The following is a 25,317-nucleotide window of genomic DNA, read 5'->3' as shown; positions in this document are numbered from 1 at the left end:
ACTTTGGTCATCATGTTGATAAACAGCAATAAAAGTTTCCAAAGGTGATGGAAAGACTAGGTGCTGAGAGCTCTCTTATACCTGCGTTAAGGAGGTAATTAAACACACCTGAACAATTACAAACACCTGTGAAGCCATGTGTCCCAAACATTATGGTGTCCTGAATTAGGGGGAGGGAGGAGGGGGACTATGTATAAACACTGCTGTAATTTATACGTGGTGAACCCAAAATATATAAAAATGGCCTTTACTAAATTCTGACAGTGTGCACTCCCTATTACAAATCTCAAACTGGAGTACAGAGGCAAATAAATAAATGACGGGTCTTTGTCCCAAACATTATTGAGAGCAGTTAATGTGTTTGGGCCAGGCTTTCTGGGTCTCCTTTTCACAATTTTCCAGTTGGTCGTTACTGTAATCTCTGGAACTGTAACCATGTATGCGGTCTTAGTTTTGCCATTAATCTTTGAGACATTTATAGTAATGTTATTTACAAGTTGTACCCCTTTTTTTTTATACCTTCATGTGGTTTTTTTTCTCTCTATCCATCTGGTTTAATAATGAATAAACCCATTCTGATTTGCCTTCTATGCTTTGTTCTTGGGATGTTATTTCTATTTCACAGGTTGCACCTACTTAAAACAATGATTGTTCAATTGCTTGTTGTTCACTGATTGTTATATGCTTATTTTTATATTGCAAAGTTATTGCCTCATAATTTAACAATTTTGTCAAGCAAGGAAAAAGCTCTTGCAGTGAAAAACAAAGTAATTTCAAATTTGCTGCCCTTTAAATCTAGAATGACAGGCAGTATTAAGCACACGTTAAGTGCCTGCCGACCTAACCTCCTTTACATCAGTGAGACCAACCATAAGCTCAGTGACTTTATTGCTGAACACTTGTGCACTGTCTGCCAAGGTCTGCACGATATTCTAGTTGCTAACCATTCCATTCCCAAGCTGACCTTTGTCTTTGGCCTCCTCCATTGTCAGAGTGAGGCAACTTACAACCCAATGAATTGTCCAATTTGAAGTTATACCCACCCCTTCCTATTCTCTTCCCTGTGCACACTACCCCAGAGTGCACCCATTTCTCCCACTCTCTACCATGCTCCAGTTACCCTACTTCCTCCATCCATTCGTCCCTTTCCCAAGTTCTTCATTTCCCTTTAATCCCCATTCATTCCCTTGTTCCCTGCCATCCACATCCCTCACTTTTGCTGCACACTTCATTCTTCGTTACCTGACATCCTTTGTCTCCTTTAAGCCTTTTGTCACTTACTCAATTCATCTGCCAATCAAACCTCCTCTTGCCTCTATGCACCTGTCTGACTTCCTGAGTTACTCCAGCACTTTGACTCTTTTGAAAACCAGCATCTGCAGTTCCTTGTGTCTACATTTATCACTTGCCAGACATTGTCTAACATCCAGCTCTCCACCTCCTAACCGACAGCTACCAACCTGAAGAAAGGTCCTGACCCGAAACATCGTTTTTCCATTTCCTCAACTGATGTTGCTTGACTCGCTGAGTATCTCCAGCAATTGTGTTTTGCTTTATTGTCATGTGTTCGGTCATTTGAATTAGAGGTGACAGCAAGCATTTGGTGTCTCAGGATATCAAAGAAGTTGGCCAATATTTATCTTTCAGTTAACATTTCTTAAATGTTAACTTCGCTTAGTTTGTTGAACCATAATTCGCCCTGTCGCTAATACTGACTACAAAAGGATTTGAATGCTTTTAAAGCCTTTTGGGCCTCGATTGTCAAAAAATCTCAATGAATCTAAGTTAAAGTAATGTTTTAGAGATATATGGGTACACAGGATGGAAAGAACTTTTGGATCAATAAGAACTTTTAGATCAATAAAATTCTTAATTGTGCTCTTGTCTTGCATTAAAAAAAAAATCAATTAATTTGTAAACATAATTTAGCTAAACATAATTACAGCAACACTACAGAAGAATTAACAAGTGCAGTGTTAAAAATGTAATTTGTGTTCAAACTTTCTTCGGGTTCAGTTAGTGAGAATTATGTTCATATTCTGCATCCCGATCACTCAAGCCCATGTGTGCCACACATTTGAAATGCACATTACTATCTGAGATTGGTACCTTTTCCTCACAAAGCTATCGTTATGTGGAATATTGTTGTATACTGCCACAATATAAATCTCAATTCTGCCACATCTCATGAATGAACCTGGGAATTAAACCCTAAATTTCATCCTTAGTGATTTGTATGTTTTCTCTATCCCACAATTATCCATCTTGTAAAATCCTGTAATCCAATTAATTACGGTTGCGTTATAATATATGATAATCAAGAGTTTTGCTGTATCCTGATTTAAAAAAAAAGAAAGAAAGATCAAAATTAGAGAATTGCGTTATCAACAGCACCCGTTGTCAAGTGTTGCCTTTTTCCTTAAACTGTTAACTAGATGGATGTTCCTTGATCAGTGATACTGTCAGGCAAGTTTCTTCTCGTATTTTGGTCCAATATTTGTCAATTATGTCAAAACAGATTAATTGCTTATTTATCAATTTTGTTGGTAGTTGCACCTTGGTGTGTCCAAAGTAACTATGACCTTATCTAACATGCTAGCAATAATTGAAAATAGTAAGCTGGTAAATGCACTGTGCAATCCTGATGTAAGAAAGACATTCTAGTAAATGCATTACTTTACTGTAGTGCTAATTGTTACATGTTCATTTACCTAGTTTTTTTAGAAAGCCAAGATAGAATAGATTTGTGTATGACAACAAATGTGAATTAGAGTTCATAACTAAACAAAACAATTATTAAAATACCATGTAATAAAACATTTTTAAGTTCTCATACTGTGTGGTATGTTGTATAACACCCTGTAGATCAGTGTATTTCTAACATTTGCCTCAGTTTGTTTATTGGAGTAGTTTTTCTTTTTGGTTTGGCATTTGGCAATTTTGTTAGAAAACTTTCTATATTCCTCACAAGAACCACAGAGCTGCAGTGCCTGTGTGCAGGGTGAGGTTTGGGATATTCCAAATAGCTTCACTGATTTGGACGTCTTGAGTAAACCGCCTGGAATTGATAGTTTCAGATGGGTATAAATGCCCATTCTGCTTCAAGATTTAGTTTTGTGGGATTTTAAATCCGCAGTCCAATGCAAACTATGATGGGAATGAAATCACAGGCAGGAAGGAACTCTACAATGCCATGTTGCTTTTTATTTTGCTTACAAGCTGAAGATTGTGCTGCGGACGTTGACTTAAAGAAGGCATGGTCTGTATATTGGGCCAAAGCAGAAGATCTTGATTGAATCGTAAATTAGACGATTCTCGTGAACCTGAAAGGTCGCGGGTCAATTTAGTGATAGAATTGTACTTGGCGCATTACTGTAGTTGTAAATTTTGGTGTTTTTTGACTTGCTAATTTTGGACAATATTTTTGACTTGCTAATATATGAAGAAGACCAAACCTGCTTTAATTCCTGTTTCTACCATTTCATTTCTTGTGCTGCAATTTGTATAATTGAGAGAATTTTTAAGTAGCTAAATTGTAATTGTGAATTCTTATCAGCAGTAAAAGTATGGAATTTCTTGAGTAGGGTTGTCTGCACTTGTTATCTTTGTCTGTGTTCCCTGTTCCCCACCAAATTTCATTGCTCTGGATTTCAATGGCCAATCTCATTTCCATGGATTATTGCCGAACCAAATGTTGAGACCCTGAGTGGCAACAGATGCTGGTGCTTTTAATGGGTGATGATGAATGAGTAAGATCAAGTTTTGACTATAAAACTCCAGTGTCGATGTGCAACTGCCAATAAAACCCTGCTCCAACTTTACTATTTGTCAAATATGCGCGTATATAGTGTATATATATTTTTATATAGAGAGAGCTCAATGATACTTGTTCACCTAACATTTTACCAAAACAATTGGTTGAACGGTGTTCCTGTTGTAAATATGAGAGAATCTTTATACTTTTTGCTACTCCGCTGGATTTAATCGATAGTCCATTGACGGATTATAGCAAGGATATTGGTTGCCTCGCTTTACCGATAAGGCTGAGACTTGTATGTACCTGTATATGACCTAAAGGTTTCTTGCACTTGTAGAACTATCAGCAAAATCAATACCAATGATATCCATTTGGGACATTAATGGAAACTCACCATCAACGTAAAATGTTATTCGTGCAAAAATGCAGAGGATGAATTTACGTATCCGGTTTTATGGGACTTTGCAATTACTTCATGGAATTTTCCATAGTTGATTAAAGCACATGACCATCTGAAATTATATTAGGCACTTGAGTAGCAAGATAAAAATGATGGCACCTAAAAGGAGGTGGCAGCCATCCTAATTCTCCAAATACATATAAGGAAAATGTACCAACACCATAGAATGATGCCCTGTATTCATACCAAAAAGCAGTACAAGCAAGTGGACCTGTTAACATACTTGTGAATAGCCTTGGGTACTTGGATGCAATTCGTTTATTGGGAAACGTGTTACTGCTTATGCTGTGATATATAGTCATGCTAGCTGATGTAATTGGAACAAGTAACTAATGCAGCAAATAGGCTGGCAGAGGCTTTGGATCCTCTCCAATGTTAGCCATAACATTCCCAATCAAAGGGAGGTTTTTCCCAATTGGATTTCAAATTGCTCAATGTTAGCTGTTAATTTGGCAGTTCCCAATATAAGTGCCTTGCATTGAATCTAAGTATGCAGTTGAAGTTCAAGATGTGGTCGAAAAGTTTCAATAGAGCATACTAGGATAAGATATACATGTATTTAGATGGATAAAGGCTGATTAGGGATAGTTTTTGATGTGACCAAAAACGTCGAGGACAGTCTAGACATATGTATAGATCTAGATGTTTTTCTGCTAATGTTCAGATGAACAGAATTGGGAATGACTTTGGAGTACATATTCTGTTGATCACTGTGAATATTTGTTGTCATTCACTCCTAGACTGGTCCTTCCAACTACATGACCTTGACTCATTATTTTCACTGGACAATCATTATTTCATGGAGACACAGGGAACTGCAGACATAGAGACATAGATTGATACAGTGTGGAAACGGGCCCTTCGGCCCAATTCTCCCATACAATGTCCCAGCTACCCTAGTCCAACTTGCCTGCGCTTGGTCCATAACCCTCCAAACCTGTCCTATCCATGTACCTGTCCAACTGTTTCTTAAACGATGGGATAGTCCCAGCCTCAACTACCTCCCCTGGCAGCTTGTTCCATTCACCCACCACCGACTGTGTGAAAAAGTTACCTCTTGTATTCCTATTAAAGCTTTTCCCCTTCACCTTGAACCTATGTCTTCTGGTCCTCGATTCCCCGACTCTGGGTAATAGACTGCATCTACCCAATCTATTCCTCTGGTGATTTTGTATACCTCTATAAGATCTCCCCTCATCCTCCTACGCTCCATGGAATAGAGCTCCAGCCTACTCAAAAACAGGAAAGCAGACTATTATCTAAATGGTGGCCGATTGGGAAAGGGGGAGATGCAGCGAGACCTGGGTGTCATGGTACACCAGTCATTGAAGGTAGGCATGCAGGTGCAGCAGGCAGTAAAGAAAGCAAATGGTATGTTAGCTTTCAATGCAAAAGGATTTGAGTATAGGAGCAGAGAGGTTCTACTGCAGTTGTACAGGGTCTTGGTGAGACCACACCTGGAGTATTGCGTACAGTTTTGGTCTCCAAATCTGAGGAAGGACATTATTGCCATAGAGGGAGTGCAGAGACGGTTCACCAGACTGATTCCTGGGATGTCAGGACTGTCTTATGAAGAAAGACTGGATAGACTTGGTTTATACTCTCTAGAATTTAGAAGATTGAGAGGGGATCTTATAGAAACTTACAAAATTCTTAAGGGGTTGGACAGGCTAGATGCAGGAAGATTGTTCCCGATGTTAGGGAAGTCCAGGACAAGGGGTCACAGCTTAAGGATAAAGGGGAAATCCTTTAAAACCGAGATGAGAAGAACTTTTTTCACACAGAGTGGTGAATCTCTGGAACTCTCTGCCACAGAGGGTAGTTGAGGCCAGTTCATTGGCTATATTTAAGAGGGAGTTAGATGTGGCCCTTGTGGCTAAGGGGATCAGGGGGTATGGAGAGAAGGCGTGTACGGGATACTGAGTTGGATGATCAGCCATGATCATATTGAATGGCGGTGCAGGCTCGAAGGGCCGAATGGCCTACTGCACCTAATTTCTATGTTTCTATGTTTCAACCCCTCGCTATAGCTCACACCCTCCAGTCCTGGCAACATCCTCCTAAATCTTTTCTGAGCCTGACAATATATTTCCTATAACATGATGCCCAGAACTAAACATAATATTCTAAATGCGATCCCACCAGCGTTTTATACAACTGCAACATAATCTCCCAACATCTATACTCAATGCTCTGACTGATGAAGGCCTAGGTGCCAAAAGCCTTTTTGACCACCTTATCTGCCTGCGACTCGACCTTCATGGAGCCATGCACTTGTACTCTTAGATCCTTCTGCTCTACAACACTACCCAGGGGCCTACCATTTACTGTAGGTCACACCCTGGTTCGAATTTTGAGCAACACACCAAGTGCTGGAGTAACTGCGCGTCATATGGCATCTGTGGAGGGAATGTTTTGTGTCCGATTCTTTCTAAAGGCTTCCTTCAGTTTGAAAAACGGTCCTGGCCCAAAATGTTACCTGTCCATTTCTTCCACCTATTATGTTTGACTTGCTTCGTTACTTTGTCATGATCCTTTATTTACGTGTTTCACTGCCCTCATTTGAACTTTTCAAACACTGAATCTTCTGAGTGGGTTTGACTTGAAAAGTTAGTTCCAGAAGATTGTACCCTCTGAAATTATTTTGTCCAGTGGCCAGCAACAATTAATTGCTGATTTGTGATTTATTAAAGATCATTACTAGTGTTCTACCAAACTGTATGCACACTATTCATTTTAACACCACTTGATTGATATATTCCACATTCTCACTCCTTGTTTGGATTATTCAGAATACCTTTGGATTATTAGTCTTATTATATTAAGGGTTCTACATATTTGCAGGGGTCTGTTGTGGGATCTCTGCTGTTTGCAATGTGTATAAATGACTTGGATGTAAAAGTCAACGGGTTGGGGTTAGTAAGTTTGCAAGTAAAACCAAGATTACTGGGGTCATGGATTGTGAAAAATGCGTCAAGATATACGGGATATAGATCAGTTACAGAAATGGGTGGAAAAATGGCAGATGGAGTTTAATCCGAGCAAGTATGAGGTCAAATATTGCACTTTGGGAGGTTGAATATTAGGGAAAAATATACAATTAATGGCGTGACTCATAACAACATTGATGTACTTGGGGTCCAAGTCCATATTCCCTGAAAGTGGCAACGCAGGTATTTTGGTGTCCTAAGTCGGGGTATTGATTGGGGTAAGAGTCAGAAAGACGTGATGCAGATTTACAGGTCTTTATTTAGGCCGCATTTGGAGTATAGTGTGCAGTTATAGTTGCCCGTTTACAGGAATGATGGGGCTTTGGAAAGGGTGCAGAGGACTTTTACCAGTATGATAATTACCAGAATGTTCTTCAGCCACCCTCACGCTGCCGACTCTCACTGCCTCCCTGAGACTACCAATGCTGCTGCTGCTGACTTTCACCATCTCGCTGGGGCCTCTGCCACCGACCCTCGCTGCCTTCCCGGGGTCATCGACGCTGCTGCCGCCGACTGTCACTGACCACCCTGTCCACTGACCATGAAAGAGCTAATATTCAAATCTAATAGTTAAATCTAAAATGGCGTAGTTCTTCTACTAGTAGAACAAAAGAATGGCTTGGTGCCACGTCTGAATGACATTGTAAATTATATGGAACACAATATGGAGGACAGGTTGTCTTCAATAAAGACATTAAGTTGGCAGCCTGCAGTAATATGTGCTTCTTTTCGAGGCCATAAAAAAGCCAAGATTGGGAAAAAATAGCTGATGCCCCAGAGATAAGTAATAACTTGTTATTGGATGAGCTTGATTTGGACCCAGCTTTCTTATATTCTGAAAGGCTACAGAATCTTTCAGTCATGCTATATTCAGACCTGGTAGGAGTGTTTTACTGATAAGAAAAATGTATAATTGTGCTAACTGTCCTTTGTTCTGAGAGTGGGAGCCTGAGAAGCACTGAGCAACGTTTGTGCTCATTGTAGATCTTTTGCCACTCCCGTCTGACTAATCAATTAAAGATTGCCATGGTTTTGCCTTTAACAGTTTTTGTTGCTATCTGCTTTTAAGAAACAAACTTTGACATGCCGCCGGCTCTTGCTCACCACCCTGTTCACTCTGTCCACTGACCAGGGCCATCAGCATCGTTTCCTGATAGATATATAGAATTGAGAGGCATAGGTAGAGCAGATAGTCAGAACCTATTCCCCAGGATGGAAAATATTAAGTATTAGCATTGCTTTAAGGTGAGAGAATGTTCAAAGCAGACATGCTGGGAAAAGATGGTAAGTGCCTGGAACGCACTGCTGGCGTGGAGACATAGAATAGTGGCATTTTAGAGACTTGGATAGATTTACTTGTAAATGCAGGGAATGGAAGGTTATGGATTATGTGCAGGTTTATAAAAGATGTCCTTGGCATCATGTTCGGCACAGTCGTGGACTAAAGAGCCTGTTCTTGTGCTTAAAACAAAGTTCTTATGTAATATAAAAATACTGGAATGAGAAACAGCCAACATTTCAGGTTGATCCTTTGTTCGGACCGAGAGTCTGATGTATTGTTATAGTATAATGGCATACTATTTGCTGCATTAACCACTGTCGCATTTTTACTTCCATTGACTAATCCAGATATGCCCCGGTCCCACTGAACTCCCTTTCCTAATATATTGCTGTACAAATAATCTTTTTTCCTGTTATTGCCACTAAAGTGGATCAAGTTCCTTTTATCTCCATGATTATACTGCATCTGTCGTGTATTTGCCAAGACCCTCAATCTGTCTAAACCACATTGCAGTTTTTCTGTGTTCTCACAGCTTCTACTCATTGCCTCGCATACTCCCCACCCCCACCATCTTCTCCTTGGTGTTGTCAATATTAATTAAGTACCTCATCGTTGCCTCATCTAAATCATTAATATGTTCTGAATAAATGAAGTTCCAGCACTTATTCCTGTGGTATAGCATCAGTTGCATCACTGACTGATAGGAAGACCTGGTTATTCCTTCTCTTCATTTGCTGATGACAAACCAGTTTTAATACCTTCTGTGTAATGCCATGTTCTTTAATTTTGCATGTTAATCTTGTAATGTAACCTTAACAAAGGTCTTCTGGAAATCCATGCTATCCGCTGGTTTTCCTAATCTTTGCTGATTACATCCACAAAAATTACCAGTAGGATGGTCACGCATGATTTCCCTTTTGTAAATCCATATTGACTTTGTCTAATTCAGTCACTCTTCAAGTGTTCTGCGATCACTTCTTTGATATTGTGCTCCAGCATTTACAACACTATAGATGCAAAGCGAACCAATCTATAATGCCTCATGTCTTTTGCTACCACCTTTAATTAAAGGAATTGCACTTCCATTATCCACCTTCTAATCCAGTGGAACTGTTCTGGAGTTTGGTAAATAAGTACCAAATACCTCTGCTATTTCAAAAGCATCTTCCAGAAGTGCTGCAACAGCATGCTGCTTATGGTCGACATGGATTCCCCCGGTCACTTCAAGTATACAATGTGTACTCGAAGGGACAGAGCCGGCTGTACTTTTTGAGTCTCTTTCAACGTCTGCAATACGATGCTGCAGTTCTACCAATCGGTGATAGCCAGTGCCTTCCTCTTCGCTGCCGTGTGGTAGGGCGAAGGCTGTGGACGCCAACAGGATCAACAAACTCATCAGGAAGGCTGGCTCTGACCTGTGGGCGGAATTGGATTCATGTGAGGAGATCTTGGTGGGGATGACGCACTATTCAACCTGAGGAGTGCCTTCAGCAACAGACTGGTTCCACCAAGATGCAGGACAGAATGCCACAGGAGATCCTTGTGGCTATCAAACTCTTTACAACCCCCCCCCCCCCCAAAAAAAACAAAACAGGATAGTAGACTATTATCTGAATGGTGGCCGATTAGGAAAAGGGGAGATGCAACGAGACCTGGGTGTCATGGTACACCAGTCATTGAAAGTAGGCATGCAGGTGCAGCAGGCAGTAAAGAAAGCGAATGGTATGTTAGCATTCATAGCAAAAGGTTTTGAGCATAGGAGCAGGGAGGTTCTACTGCAGTTGTACAGGGTCTTGGTGAGACCACACCTGGAGTATTGCGTGCGGTTTTGGTCTCCAAATCTGAGAAAAGACATTCTTGCCATAGAGGGAGTGCAGAGAAGGTTCACCAGACTGATTCCTGGGATGTCAGGACTTTCATATGAAGAAAGACTGGATAGACTCGGCTTGTACTCGCTAGAATTTATAAGATTGAGGGGGGGATCTTATATAAACGTACAAAATTCTTAAGGGGTTGGACAGGCTAGATGCAGGAAGATTGTTCCCGATGTTGGGGAAGTCCAGGACAAGGGGTCACAGTTTAAGGAAAAAGGGGAAATCTTTTAGGACCGAGATGAGAAAAACATTTTTCACACAGAGTGGTGAATCTGGAATTCTCTGCCACAGAAGGTAGCTGAGGCCAGTTCATTGGCTATATTTAAGAGGGAGTTAGATGTGGCCCTTGTGGCTAAAGGGATCAGGGGGTATGGAGAGAAGGCAGGTACAGGATACTGAGTTGGATGATCAGCCATGATCATATTGAATGGCGGTGCAGGCTCGAAGGGCCGAATGGCCTACTCCTGCACCTATTTTCTATGTTTCTGTCATGGGGAGGACTGAGACTGACTCCCCTTCCTCCCCCACCACCAATCTTTGCACATCCCTCAAGCCTTTCCACTTGGCGCTTTAATGTAATGTATTTTGTATTTTTATGACTAGGCAGATCAATTTCCCTCCTGGGATGAATAAAGTTTCATTGTATCGAAGTAAGTCAATACATCACGCTTGTTTCCTGCTGCTCTAATGTCTCTTGTTCCTTGATACCTCTCAAGATGTGTGTACCTCGCTGATTCTGCGTATTCTTACGTGCTATTGCTTACTGGAGATATGCGAGTACCTGTGTTGACCAACAACCAGCAGTCTCTTCGGTGTGCGAGTATCAGAACTGGTATTTGATCCGTGTAAGTCTAATGACCAGATTCCTTACAATGAGTGACTTTTGAGGAATCTTCAACATTATCCTGCTGCACCTGTTGTATAAAGGCATGAACTAAAACAAACAAGGTAAGGATTCAGATTATCATTGTGCTCTGATAATTTTAATGATTTTTGTGACCTTGCAGCTACATAACCACTGTTGCATGCACTATAGGTAGATGGTACTGAATTTTGTGGCCAGGTAGCCATGTACTCAGATTTTCACAATATTTTTAATTCCTCTGGCTATGCAAGTGTAAATAGCAAAAGCTCAACAGGTGTCTATAGGCCTTTGCCTCTGCATGCTGATCTCTGCTCTTTGTGGATGATGAATTAATTACATAATAATTCTATGTGGCAGGACAGATGCAAATGTTCAAAAGGAAATTGATAGAGAGGGGTGGTTGTATCTGAGGTGCTAGATCAGGCCTAAGAGGGCAGAGTGAGCAGAAAATTGGAGGATCTCCCCAGCCATTGCTACCGGCTCTACTCATTGATTTACATTTAGCATAGCTTCCAGGAGCATGGCACCATTATTTTGATGCCTCCTGCTCTGCCAATAACAAGCTTTCTTCTTGCAAGCATCTTCCATGTCTGCAGATCAGGAGAGGATATCCCATAGCCTCACTTCCCTCTGCTCTGCTCCCAAGGAAACATCGCTAATAATGGTGAGACCAAATGAGTAAATATGGCAGCCAAGTAGTTGGGATTTTCTGTGCTGAATGTCTTCCTAATAGTAAGGTTGTGGAATGTGCCCATCAGACCAGGCTATAGAAATAGGAAAAGAAAAATTGAGCCAAACTTGTGACAAAATTGTGACAAGCTGGTCTAATACAGACAAAATTGTGACAGGTTAGTCTAATACAGACAAAAGAGTGAGTCACTTAAAGTTGGAGAATTCAATATTGATTTCTGTAGGGTACAACATGCCCAGACAGAAGGATGTTCCTAGGGCTTGTATGTGGCCTCACTTTATGTTGCAGGAAGTCCCAGACGGAAAGATCAGAGTTATAATGAAATGGTGAATTAAAGTGAGGACATCTAGAAACACTGCAGACTGAATACAGATGTCTAGCAAAACATTCACCAATCTGTATTTTCTACCGAAGATGAGGCCACATTTTGAACGCTGAACACTAGCTTAGAAGTTTTGCTGCTGAATCACTGCTTCACTTGGAAAGACATTTTTGATTGCTAGATATTGGGAAAGGGTGAAAGGACCATTGTTGCATTTCCTGGGGTTGCATGGGAAAGTGCCATAAGATGGGGAGAGCTGGGTGGGGTTAGAAGAGGACAATGGAGTAATGAAGGGAGCAATCTCTGCAAAATGGAAGGAGTGGGTTGTGTGTCCGGTGGTGCAATCTTCTTGGAGTTTTGGCGGAAGTTGTAAAGCATAAACTTGAATATGGAGTCTGTTGAGGGAGAAGGTAAGGACTGAGGGAACTCTGTTTTCACTCGGTCCAAGCAGAGAAAGAGAGTGAGATCAGAGGTATGGGAAATAGATGAGATACAATCAAGAGTTTGCCCACTTTGGTTGTGGAGAAGCACTTGTGCAGAGTATGTCATAATTGGAGTGGGCGCAGTGGAGACAGAAGAAATAGGAGAATCGAATGGATTCCTTAGAAGAGACAGGTTGGGAGGAAGTACAATCATGTTATCTGTGTGTCAGCGGGCTTGAATTGGATGCATGTGGCTAGCTAGTAGAATGAGGTTTCACTTGCCCCTTTTATCTGGTAATGCTCATAGATCCTGTATATCTTCCAAAGGAATTATTGGGAAGATGTTGAGCGATGTTTCTCAGATCTAAAAACTGCCACTGGGACACTAAGTGGCAAGAACCCAAATTCCCCAATGGCAAGGAAATAAATGAGCTATGAGCCCCAAGGTGGGAAGAAGGTTGAGACCCGAGACAGTCTGGGGTGGTCTGATAGTGATGAAGTGATGACTTGGGCTTTGGCAGGCTGATAGTAGACAGTGCAATAGGTAAACTTGGTTGCAGCAGAAGGCCACAATTTGTAGGTCCTGGATTAAACTAAATTTGATTTTTTTTTAAACTTCCAAGGACAAATGATTTTCCTTACTGCAAATCCAGACTAAAGATGGACGTGCCAAGCCTCAAGAATAAATAAAAACCAGTACAATCGACTTGAAAAGGGGGAATGGCCTCTTTGTGTATTGTTATTACTATATGATAAATAATATCTGATGTAAAGAACAGTCATGATTGAAGTACAAGATATATAACTGTACATGTGCTCAAGCAAAATCAAATCTAATTTTGTCCGACCAATCCCATGACATGTACTATTCAAAAGAGCAATGGCAGTAGGCATATAGAATTTCACCATCTGCAAATTCCACTGAATCTGGCTGGGAAGTGAATCAACATTTATTCATCACTGCTAGGTCAAGATCCCAGAATTTCCCACTTAAAGGATGTCAGGAATTGCTATCATTCAGAAATGCAGTTTACCGCCTCTTAAGGGCATTTTGGGATAGGCAGTAAATATTGATCTTGCCAACAAGGCGGGCCTTGAGAACAATAAATGTGCATTATGGATCTGTGGCCTGTGGGTACACAATAAATATATTCAATAATTAGAGGAGGAATAGATAAAATAAAACATAGCACACTGTCTCTGCAGCTTACAAATGCTCAACTCATGTACAGCCCACTGATGTTTGGGAGACAGGTGAGATACATTTGCTGGCTGCTGCAGGCATTTTCGATCATGTGGGAAGCTGCATTTCAGACTTGTGGATTGTTCAGGCACCAACAGTTCTCATGAACGGAGCCTTGCTGTAACATGAGGAGGTCCTGCAAGCAATAACAGGTATATTGGTGCACACAAAATCATTCCAATATATATTCTTCCATAGTACCTTCACTTGTGACATATTGCGATTTGGAGAGAATGATAAAAATTTTAATTAAAAATAAATTGAATTATAAAGAATATGTAGAATGGGGTGAATGTGAATTAAAGATAATGTAGCAGAGTAAAGGTAATGTGATTTTAAAATTGTATTTGTTATGTTATTGTTTAAAGAAATTATGTACAATAATGAAATGATTAATACTTGAATGTAATACATGTATATAGTATCTTTTTTTTTGTTTAAAATGGGTAAGTATTTTGTACGTAGAAAACAATATAAAAAGATAACTTACAATGTATATCTGTTTTGTATGCTGTTTTAGCATATCATGGAGCAGGTAAATTACCAACAATTGGAGCGCGGTTACAGCAACACAGCGGAACTAAAACTGGAAATGGGGAAGATTGCATTAGGTGAAAGATTACTACAATGGCTATGGCCAGAATCAAAGCAGACGACTGAAGGGAAGGTGCAAAAGAGGTAGCTGGACCTTAAACGTTAAAAAACAGTATTGAAAATGGACATATGCACTGGGATGTTTGTATTGGGGACAGGTTTCTTCCAATATGGAGAATATTCGGGCAGTTTTGCTAAAAAAAAAAGGATTTGTGACTCAATCACCAATAAAGTAGTATTTAGTAACTTGTTGGCGCTTTCGTTTACAGTGTTCTGATTGGAGTCTCTGCATTCTCACGAACCCCCATTAAACTTGTTTATCAGATAACTTATTGTCTTAAAAATATTCATACTCTTAGAGGAAGGAAGTTCTAAAGCCCCACAACCGTTTGAGAGAATAAATTTGCCTCCTCTAACTTAAATGGAAGCAACCTTTTAGTTTTAAAGATAGGCTTCTCTCACTAGAGGACATCTGCTCCCCACATCCGTCAGAATCTTGTATTTATAATCTTTACCGTTCTAAATGTGATGGATATAAGCCTGGCATGTTGAATTTTGCCTTCAGATTTTCTTAATTTCCAGGTATTGGTCTAGTAAGCCTTCTTTGAGCTGCCTACCTCTCAATTTCATGCCTCTATCATGACACCTCTCAGCCTCCTTCACTCCAGGGAAAACTGACCTAGCCTATCCAATTTTGCCTGTTCACTCAAATGCTCCAATCCAGGCGGCATCCTTGTGAATCTTTTCTATACTTTCTGTAACATAATCTAGTTCCTATTAGATTAGATTCCTGATTGGAATTGCACATTATGTACAATGTATGGAGTGACTCAGAATCATCTGATTTGCCAAGTTGTGCAACTGGTTTCCTGTTGCAAGTGAAGACGTATGCCGATACTAAAATAGCTTGAAGACTAAAATCTTGAGTTCTTGTGATTGAATATAACACTGTGCATTGCCCAATATCCATGATGCACAATTCTGGTTAGGACGGTGGAGTGGCAATGGAGCCGGAATCCTATCTATTTCCTGTTTCCAGCCCAAAGATATTAAAGCTAACAATATTGGATAAAATCCGCTAACTTAGCAAAAGTTGTATTTGGTCATAGGACATGATGCATGTGGCTCAGTGCCATATGATGAGGTATAGTCAGAATGAATGGAAACATTTTTGCTGTTTAATCAGAAATGCTCTCTAGCATAAAAATATCAATAGCAATATGCAACATGATGTCTTACCTCAACTGTTTAGTTGCAATGTTTTAATTTCATAAAGACTCAATCTAACAACATGTTATTAAGTTTAAAAGTCAATGCACTCATGTAGAGATATTCTTTGCGCGTACATGCCAACTCTGTAACATGAGTAAATAGAATACTTCAAGCAAAATGACATCAAATGTATAGATCTATTAACCTAATAAAAATGTAGACACTTGATTGATGCTGTAATGTAGATGGCCAACTGCAGTATGTTTTAATTGTGTAAATGGTATGCTGTGGTGTGTTCATGAAGTGATTTAAGAAACAATTTTTTTGCTCAATTTTCTCCTGTGCGGTTAATGGGTGGAATCCTCGTCGAATTCGAACTGTGCTTTTGTTTTGTTAACAAATTCTGGTTTGTCTGGTATAGTGACAGCTTTGAGATTATGTTGTAATAATCAGGGGCAATGACTCTTACTCTGGCTCCTCTATCCGTTACTGTCGCCACTCTGTACTTTTGTAGAGAAGAACAGCTTGTCCTTTCAGAGGGAAAACCGCAGATTCCAGTAAAACTATTGCATGCTCTATTTGTACCTTCAATAAAAGAAAAGATGTGTAAGAAGGAACTGCAGATGCTAGTTGGTGTCATTGCTCAAATAAACGGTCCTTTTTTCCCAGATCTTCTCAAATGAATTCTCCTTGACTCTCAAGAAATATGTCAGTTTCTCCATAGTAATGATGTCGCGCTCAATTTCTAGGCGATGTTCCTGTTTTTTTTTTTCCATTAAGCCACTGCCTGGTAATGGCCTTCTTACTTGCTGCAAGCAAAACTTTAATCAAATGGGTATCTTCTATCTTTACAATATCTTTAATGTGCCCCAGATACTTCACAGGGCAGGTATTTGGGATTTTATAACCCAAGATATTTTCAATAGCTGCGTTAACATTTTCCCAGTATGGCCTTGTCTTTACACAGTTCCAGAAAATATGCGAGTGGTCTGCCTCCGTACTCCCACACAACCTCCAACAGTGTTGTTGTACAGCAATTTGTCTGCTTTTTATTTTGGGTGTTATATAAAAAAAGTGAGTAATGCCCCTGTCCCACTTAGGAAACCTGAACGGAAACCTCAGGAGACTTTGCGCCCCACCCAAGGTTTCCATGCGGTTCCCGGAGGTTTTTGTCTGTCTCCCTACCTGCTTCCACTACCTGCAACCTCCGGGAACCGCCCTTCTGTTTGTATGCATCCACAATCACCTTGATCACGTTATTTGAAGTTTCATCTAGTTCTGGCCTTATCTCTTTGGTAAAGTCTCTTAATTGCAAGTATATAAAAAAGAAATCCTTGTTTTCGAGACCATACTTTGACTTTAAATCTTAGAAGCTCATAAACTCGCCGTTTTCTGAAACTATACATTGCCGTTATGCCTTTTTGTGCCCATTCTTTGAATCTTGAATCATACACCCCTGGTTTAAACTTTGAGTCATATGCGAACCACTTCAATGCGTGAATCCCTCTTTTTAATTTGTATTTTTCCACTAACGTTCCATATTTCTAACGTAAATGCTACTATTAGATCCGTACATGTCTCAAAGCCCTCTCAGATATTTGCCTCCCACCAAAATCTGGGTCTGGTAACCCTGTATCTCCCTTTCCATTTCTTTGCATCGAGACTCATAATCAGGTTTACATCAACAAGCCAGAGGTCTGAGTTGAGCTGCATAAAAGTATTTCCTCAGATTTGTTGAAGCCATTGCTTTATGGCAAGGGCGGAATGAAGTGTTAGTTTTATTCTTGTTTTTTTGCTATTCCAAATGAATCTAGAGATCATCTTATCCCAGGCTATGAATTTGGCTCGGGGAACATTAATTGGGAGAGATTGGAATAAATATGGTAGTTTAGGTAGGATATTCATTTTTACTGTTTGTATCCTGGCACTGAAGTCTAGAGGAAGGGTAGACCACCTTTCAATATCTTTTTTTGCTGTTTTCTTCAATTTTGTCACAATTAGTTTCAAACATGTTGGAAAGTGTTTTGGTTATAGTTACACCAAGATACTGCATTGTTTTTGAATTCCATTTCAGATTATATGCATCTCTGATTTGTTGGGATGGAGAATAATTGAAGGAAAGAATTTGTGTTTTTGTTATATTCAATTTATACCCCGAGTAGTATCCATATGTTTCAAGTAGGTTCATTAGGTTTGGGAGACATATCTGGTCGTTCAAGAAAAATAATGACATCATCAACGAAAAGGCCAATGATATGTTTCCCCCCTATTTTGACCCCCCTGCAGGTCTTCTCTCTGCCTTATTGCTTGTGCTAAGGGCTCAACTTACAAAACAAAGCGAGTAGGAGAGAGACAGCATCCTTGTCTTGTGCCCCTCTCGAACTGGATTATTTTTGATGGGTTTCCATTTACCTTAATCCTAGCTGTAGGCTCCTGATATATTGTTTTAATACACCAAATTGCATCTTCATTGAAACCAAATCTCCTTAGTACTTCATATAAAAAGACCCAACTAACACTATCAAAGGCTTTTTCTGTATCTAAACTGACCAGGACTATATTTGTATCCTTTTTTTGAGCATTATCCACAATGTGGAGGGTTCTTCTAATATTGTCCTGTGTTTGACGCCCCCTAATAAATCCAGTTTGGTCTTCATTAATCAGATCTGGTACAAAAGTCTCTAGTCTTTTGCAAATGATTGAGATAAATAGTTTGTAGTTTACATTTAAAATTGAGATTGGCCTGAAATGTTTACATTGCTCTTTGTCTTTGCCTTCCTTAGGTAAAATGGTAATAATTGCTTCCTTCCATGATGGGGGAGCCCTGCCCTCTTTAAGGGTCCAGTTAAAGCAAGGCAGGAGCAGAAGTGTTAGCTCTTTCTTAAAGGCCTTCTACCATTCTGGTGGAAACCCATCACTGCCTGGTGATTTACTTGCCTTAAGTCTACTGATTGCAGCTTCCAGCTCCTTAACCGTAAATTGTGACATAATGGTATTATTTTGTATCTCACCAATGGATGGCAGGTCGAGTGAGTTAAGAACACTTTCGTCAGCTGATGGTGGTTTGGAATAGAGTTTCTTATAGTACTCATCAAATATTCTTTCTATCTCATCTGGCTCATGTGATAATTGATTCGTTTTAGGATCTCTTATTTTCTGAATTGTATTAGATGCCTGCTGTTTGCGCAGGCGTCTGGCCAGGAGTCTAGTTGCTTTTGGACCTGCTTCAAAATAGGTCTGCTTTGCAAATCTTGCCCTTTTTTCTATATCTCCCCTGAGGATCTCACCTATCTCCCCCCCCCCCCCTTATTTCCTTAATCTGTTTTAGTACCACCTGATCCTGTATGTTTTTATTTTTTTTTCTCCAATTCTTTCAATGTTTCTACTTTTATGTTCATATGTAGTTAGCCGGGCCATTTTTTGTGATGACGTCAGGGCGATCAGTTTTCCACGTATAACTGCCTTCATAGCATCCCACAGTATTACAGGATCCACATCCCATTTATCATTCTCTTTTATGTACCTTTTTTATCTCTTCCCTTATTTATTCCACATTTGCCTTGCCATTTAAAATACCCACATTGAGCTTCCAAACAGTATTTCTTTTTCTACTATTCAGGTGTACTGTCAAGCTGATCGCACTATGATCAGATATATCTGCCACCCCGATTTTACACTCTGTGATCCTGTGGCTTTCACCCGTATTCATTTAAAAAGTAGTCAATCCTGGAGTAGACTGAGTGAGGTACTGTATAGTGTGTATAGTCCCTTTCTAAATGGTGAAGTTCTCTCCAAACATCAATTAGGCCCATTTCCTGCACTGATGTTAATAAACTTGGTCAGATGCATCTTGGGTTTTTTTAGGCTTGTATTCAAATTATGATTCATGACCTCATTGAAATCCCCTCCACATATCAAAATACCTTAAGTCTCTAAAGCAATAATGTCAAACAGAGTTTTGAAAAAACATTTGGTACTCTCTGGGGGGGGTCACTACTTTGATTTCCAGCTTTCCTTTAACTAATACATAACTTCCCTCTTTGTCCCCGACTTCTTTATGGCATTCAAATTGGACGGCATTTGTAATAAGGGTAGCCACTACCATCTTTTGGCTAGTTTTGAAGGAACTATAAAATGCGTTTCTAAAGCCAAAGCATTTTAATTTCTCATGTTCTTGTTGAGGCAGGTGGGTTTCTTGTTAAAATAGTACCTGAGCTTTTTCTTTTTTCAGTTTAGCCAGGACCATGCTCCTTTTAACTGGATTACTCATCCCATTTACATTGAGTGACATCAATTTAATAGTATTGTGTGACATTTAATTTACCTAATCCTGTATTGCATTCATAAATCTCCAGATAACTTGGAACTGTGCAGGTCTGAACGTCTGGACAACATGTGCCAAATAAAGACACTTAAAAAAAAAAACGGTTGACTTCCAAGTAAGGGTGATTCCTTGCCACCCTGATTCCTCGTTGGTGGGTAGAGGGGAAAACCTCCCAGTGGGCCCCTCGCTAGAGGTGAAACACTCAATTTCACGCATGCTAGTATCGTCCAACGTCATCCGATAGCACTTATTTTCCAGTCCAAAAGAAATCCTGACACAATAATAGCTAGTTGGATGGGGTCTGCTCAGACTCCTGTAGTCGCTCTCTTGCTGTCTCACTCCCGTCTTCGCTCCTCTTTCCAACTTTCTGCCATGTCCTAGCCTGGAGAAGACGCTTCATCTCTGGGTCCGCCGGCTACTCAACGCTGTAATCTGGTCTCCACGGAGTAGCCTCTCCTCGGCTCCTGCACTGTGTCTTGTGCACTATGATATGTGCATGTTCCTGAGTCTCAGTGAATACGTATCTTGTCCAGCGGAGTCTGGAAGCGGACATCTCTCTCCTTCAGGGCCCTCTTTATTCCCTTGCATGCCTTGCGCTTCTGGACAACCTTCGTTGCATAGTCGTGGTCAAATGATAGACGTCGCCCATCAATCATCTTCTTTCCCCAGGCCTTTTCCAACACAATTTCTTTGGTATTAAACTCCAGGAAATTTACCACTATGGACCTAGGTGGTGCGTTAAGTTCCGGTTTGCAAGCCAAAGCTCTGCGCGCGCTGGATCCGTACGTTGGTGTCCGTTGTTATAGTGAGTCCAGTTTTCAAACATTGCTCCACAAATTCAGACATGGATTTGCCTTCTTTCTCTTCTGGTACGCCGTAGATGCGAATGTTGTTTCATCTAGACCGTCCTTCCAAATCAGTCAGTTTTTCTTGCAGGACTTTCTGTTTTTTCATAGATATAATCAGAACATTAGCCATGCTAATTGTCTCGGCCTCTTCGATTCGTGCCTCTGCTTTGTTTAGTCTAGTTTCGTGGGCGTGGATTTGTTTGGAGTTAGCAGAAATGTTATGGTAAATTTCTTGCTTCAGATCTTTGAGTTTGGCTTTCATGTCTTCGAGTCCTTTAAGTTTATGTAAGTCCACTTTATATTCAGCCCTGAAGTCACGTATTTCCTTACTGATATTGTGGAGCATTGAGCGCATGGTTTCTGCCAAGTCATCGTTTGAGCTTTGAACTTTGTCCATCTCCGGTGAATTCTTTCTTTCTCGTCCGTCACGTTTCTTTTGACTTCTAGTTGTCGCTCCCCCACTCATTCCAATACAGAATACTGCAAATTATGTGGCAATTAGTGAATTATGGGAGGCTAGTTTTAAACTTGCTATCGGGAGCTCGAAATTAAGCAGCCATCTGCTCGCCTCGCCACCGGACGTCCTCTTCTCACCTCAGTCTTAAATGGGCTCCCCCTTATTCTGAGACTGACTCCTGGTTTTGGACTTGCCCAACATTGGGAACATTTTTCCTGCATCTAGCTTGTCCAGTCCTTTTATAATTTTATATGTTTCTATAAGATAGATGCAGGAAAAATATTCCCAATGTTGGGCGAGTCCAGAACCAGGAGTCAGTCTTAGAATAAGGGGGAGGCCATTGAAGACTGAGGTGAGAAGAGGACTTTTCAATCTTTCCTCATATGACAGTCCCACCATCCCAGGGATCAATCTTGTGAACCTACGCTGCACTGCCTCAATTACAAGGATGTCCTTCGTCAAATTTTGGGGCAGACCCATCATTTATTTATTTTCCTCTGTAGTCCACATTTGAAATTTGTAATTGAAACTATTACATGTGGTTAAAGTGCACATTGTTAGATTTTAATAAAGGCCATTTTTATGCATTTTTGTGTCATCATGTAGAAATGACAGCAATGTTTATGCTCAGACCCCCCATTTCAGGGCACCATAATGTTTGGGACACAGCAATGTCATGTAAATGAAAGTAGTCATGTTTACTATATTGTTGCATATCCTTTGCATACAATGACTACTTGAAGTCTGCGATTCATGGACATCACCAGTTGCTGGGTGTCTTCTCGGGTGATGCTCTGCCAGGCCTGTATTGCAGCCATCTTTAGCTTATGCTTGTTTTGGGGGCTACTCCCCTTCAGTTTTCCCTTCAACATATAAAAGGCATGCTCATTTGGGTTCAGATCGGGTGATTGGCTTGGCCCCTCAAGAATTGACCATTTTTTAGCTTTGAAAAACTCCTTTGTAGCTTTAGCAGTATGTTTGGGATCAATGTCATGCTGTAGAATGAACCGCCAGCCAATGAGTTTTGAGGCATTTGTTTGAACTTGAGCAGATAGGATGTGTCCATACACTTCAGATTTGTCTATACACCTCAGAATTCGTTATACTACTACCATCAGCAGTTGTATCATCAATGAAGATAAGTGAGCCAGCACCTTCAGCAGCCATACATGCCCAGGCCATAACACGCCCACCATCGTGTTTCACAAATGAGGTGGTATGCTTTGGTATGCCATCACTCTGATATAAGTTCATCTTCGTCTCATCTGTCCACAAGACCTTTTTCCAGACCTGTGTTTGTTCTTTTAAGTCCTTCTTGGCAAACTGTAACCCGGCCATCCTATTTTTGTTCCTAACCAGCGGTTTGCATCTTGAAGTGTAGTCTCTGTATTTCTGTTCATGAAGTCTTCTGCGGACAGTGGTCATTGACAAATCCACACCTGACGCCTGAAGAGTGTTTCTGATTTGAGGGACAGGTGTTTGGGGGTTTATGATAGAGAATTCTTCTGTCATCAGCTGTGGAGGTCATCCTTGCCCTGCCAGTCCCTTTATGATTAGTAAGCACACCAGTGTTCTCTTTCTACTTAATTATGTTCCAAACAGTTGATTTTGGTAAGCCTAAGGTTCGGCTCGTGTCTCTAACAGTTTTATTCTTGTTTCTCAGTCTCATAATGGCTTATTTGACTCAATTGGCACAACTTTGGTCCTCATGTTGATAAACAGCAATAAAAGTTTCCAAAGATGATGGAAAGACTGGAGAAAAGACTAGGTGCTGCAAGCTCTCTTATACCTGCATTAACGAGGCAATTAAACACACCTGAGCAATTACAAACGCCTGTGAAGCCATGTGCCCCAAACATTATGGTGGCCTGAATTCAGAGGACACCGTATAAACACAGCTGTAATTTCTGAATAATAGTGGTACCAAAATGTATAGAAACATCCTTTAATAAAATCTGACAATGTGTACTTTAATTACATGTGATTTTTTTTTGTATTATAAATCTCAAATTGTGGAGTACAGAGGCAAATAAATAAATTATGGGTCTTTGTCCCAAACAATATGGAGGGCACTGTAAGAGAACATATTGAGAGCAATATGGAAAGTGATGGAAACTTGTCGGTAGGTGCTGATTTTTAAGGGTGTCATGGTGACCACTTAGCTTTTCCGCCACTAATCTGCATTTGCTTCTGTTCCAAGGTGAAAAATAAAAAAGCAAATGGAGCTAAAATTTGATTCCGTATGTCTGCACTAATTGCGATATTCCTCCAGATAGTAGGCTATTGGGACTTCAAAGAGAGAGCAAAGGAAGGCGGCTTGAATGTCAGATCTTGGGTCTTTTGGGAACTTGGATAAATGCATACGGCGAGGTCTGTTTTTAAGGAATTTTATATACATGTTAATTGATTCTGGTAATTTGATTCCAGATTATTTGAAATAACTTGTAATGGCAGATCTGAAGGCCACACCTTTAAAACATCTAGAGGAAAGGAGATTATATTTGCAGCATGTCAATGGAGAGAGGGGAGAGAGTGAGGTGAGAGGGGGGGGGGATGTGAGAGGGTAGGAGACAATGGGAGAGGGGTGGTAAAAGGGGGGGGAAAGAGAAACGGGGCAAAGAGAAGGTGATAGAGACGGGAGAGAGGAGGAGAGAGGAGGAAAGAGAGATGAGGGGGGGAGAGAGAGAGAGGAGAGACGGGAGAGAGGAGGGGGGGAGTGAGGTGGGACGAGAGGGGGAAGAGAGAGGGGGGGGGGGGGGGGGGAGGGAAGGGGAGATAGTGAGAGGGGTGAGGAGAGAGGGGGGTTGAGAGGAGAGAGTGCATTCTGGAGGACAGCCAGTGGCTGCTGGAAGTAAGTACCAAGCATGGTGGAGGTATAATGTAGTCATAGATTGATACAGTGTGAAAACAGACTCTTCGGCGCAACTTGCCCACACCCGCCAACATGTCCCAGCTACGCTACCTGCTTTTGGTCCATACCTCCAAACCTGTCCTATCCATGTATCAGTCTAACTGTTTCTTAAATGTTGGGATGGTCTGGAAAGAAATTGATACTTAAATTTTGGAAAAATACAACCATACCAACTTTTAAAATGTGGATTAGGAATATGATGGACATAGCACGCCTTGAAGAAATGAGACTCCGACTAATAGATAAATATGACCATTTCTTAAGGAGTTGGTCACCTTTCATCGACTTTTTGGAATCATGTGATGCAGCGGTACCGTAAAGATTGCTGATTTCAGTTCATGACGCGGATAGATCTACATCTCCGAATACAGATTTGAAAAATTCTCTTTTAAGGGGCCTTCTCTTCTATTTCTACTTTCCACTTTCTCTCTTCCTTTTTTATTTTTTATATACACACTTCACATTTTTCTACTCTCTACCATCTATGTTTCCACTTTTTCCTCTTTCTATTGTTTTCTTTTTCTTGTCAAAAAAAAATAAAAAAATGTAGGGATGGTCCCTGCCTCAACTACCTCCTCTGGCAGCTTGTTCCATACACCCATCACCCTTTGTGTGGATAAAGTTACCCCTTAAAAAGTTACCTCTTAAAAATACTTCATACAAAAAACATTGAAATCATACTTCTACATGGCACTAAAACATGATTTTAATACATCAAATTTCAAAAAGTTCCTACCCTGGGAGGGGGGGACCCCCTTCTTCCACACCCTGTCCCCACTCGGTTGCTCCACACCCTCACCGGCTACCCCCAAGGCCCGAGATCAGTGATTGCACAGCCTCCCCCCTTTCAAAAACGCTCCAATCCAATTTAAAGCATATATATTGTATTCAAGTGCAAGTTAAAAGACTCGCTGCAGTATGCACCATATTGCATAATTCCAATGGGAGGGGGACACCATCCTCCCACCCACCCCCTCCTAAACCTCCCCCCCCCCCCGCTGCTGCCCCCCAGTCGCAATGCTCCCTCGGGTTTGGTCTCTCGCAATTTCTCACTCCCAACTCTCA

General features: G+C 40.7%; 1 protein-coding gene across 1 annotated transcript in view; it reads left to right on the top strand.

Moving 5' to 3' along the window:
* The window catches only part of LOC129702067 (non-POU domain-containing octamer-binding protein-like), a 64,217-nt gene extending 44,617 nt beyond the window's left edge, over positions 1-19,600 (top strand). Inside the window, exon 12 of the mRNA XM_055643603.1 lies at positions 14,427-19,600. Coding sequence (XP_055499578.1) covers positions 14,427-14,588 — 162 coding nt within the window. The 3' untranslated portion in view covers positions 14,589-19,600. The remainder of the gene's footprint in view (positions 1-14,426) is intronic.
* The last annotated feature ends 5,717 nt before the right edge of the window (positions 19,601-25,317 follow it).

Source organism: Leucoraja erinacea, chromosome 12 (assembly GCF_028641065.1).
Source record: "Leucoraja erinacea ecotype New England chromosome 12, Leri_hhj_1, whole genome shotgun sequence".
NCBI classification, from domain to species: Eukaryota; Metazoa; Chordata; class Chondrichthyes; order Rajiformes; family Rajidae; genus Leucoraja; species Leucoraja erinaceus.
The sequence above is the reverse complement of the archived record's forward strand: the minus strand, read 5'-3'. Positions and strand labels throughout refer to the sequence as shown.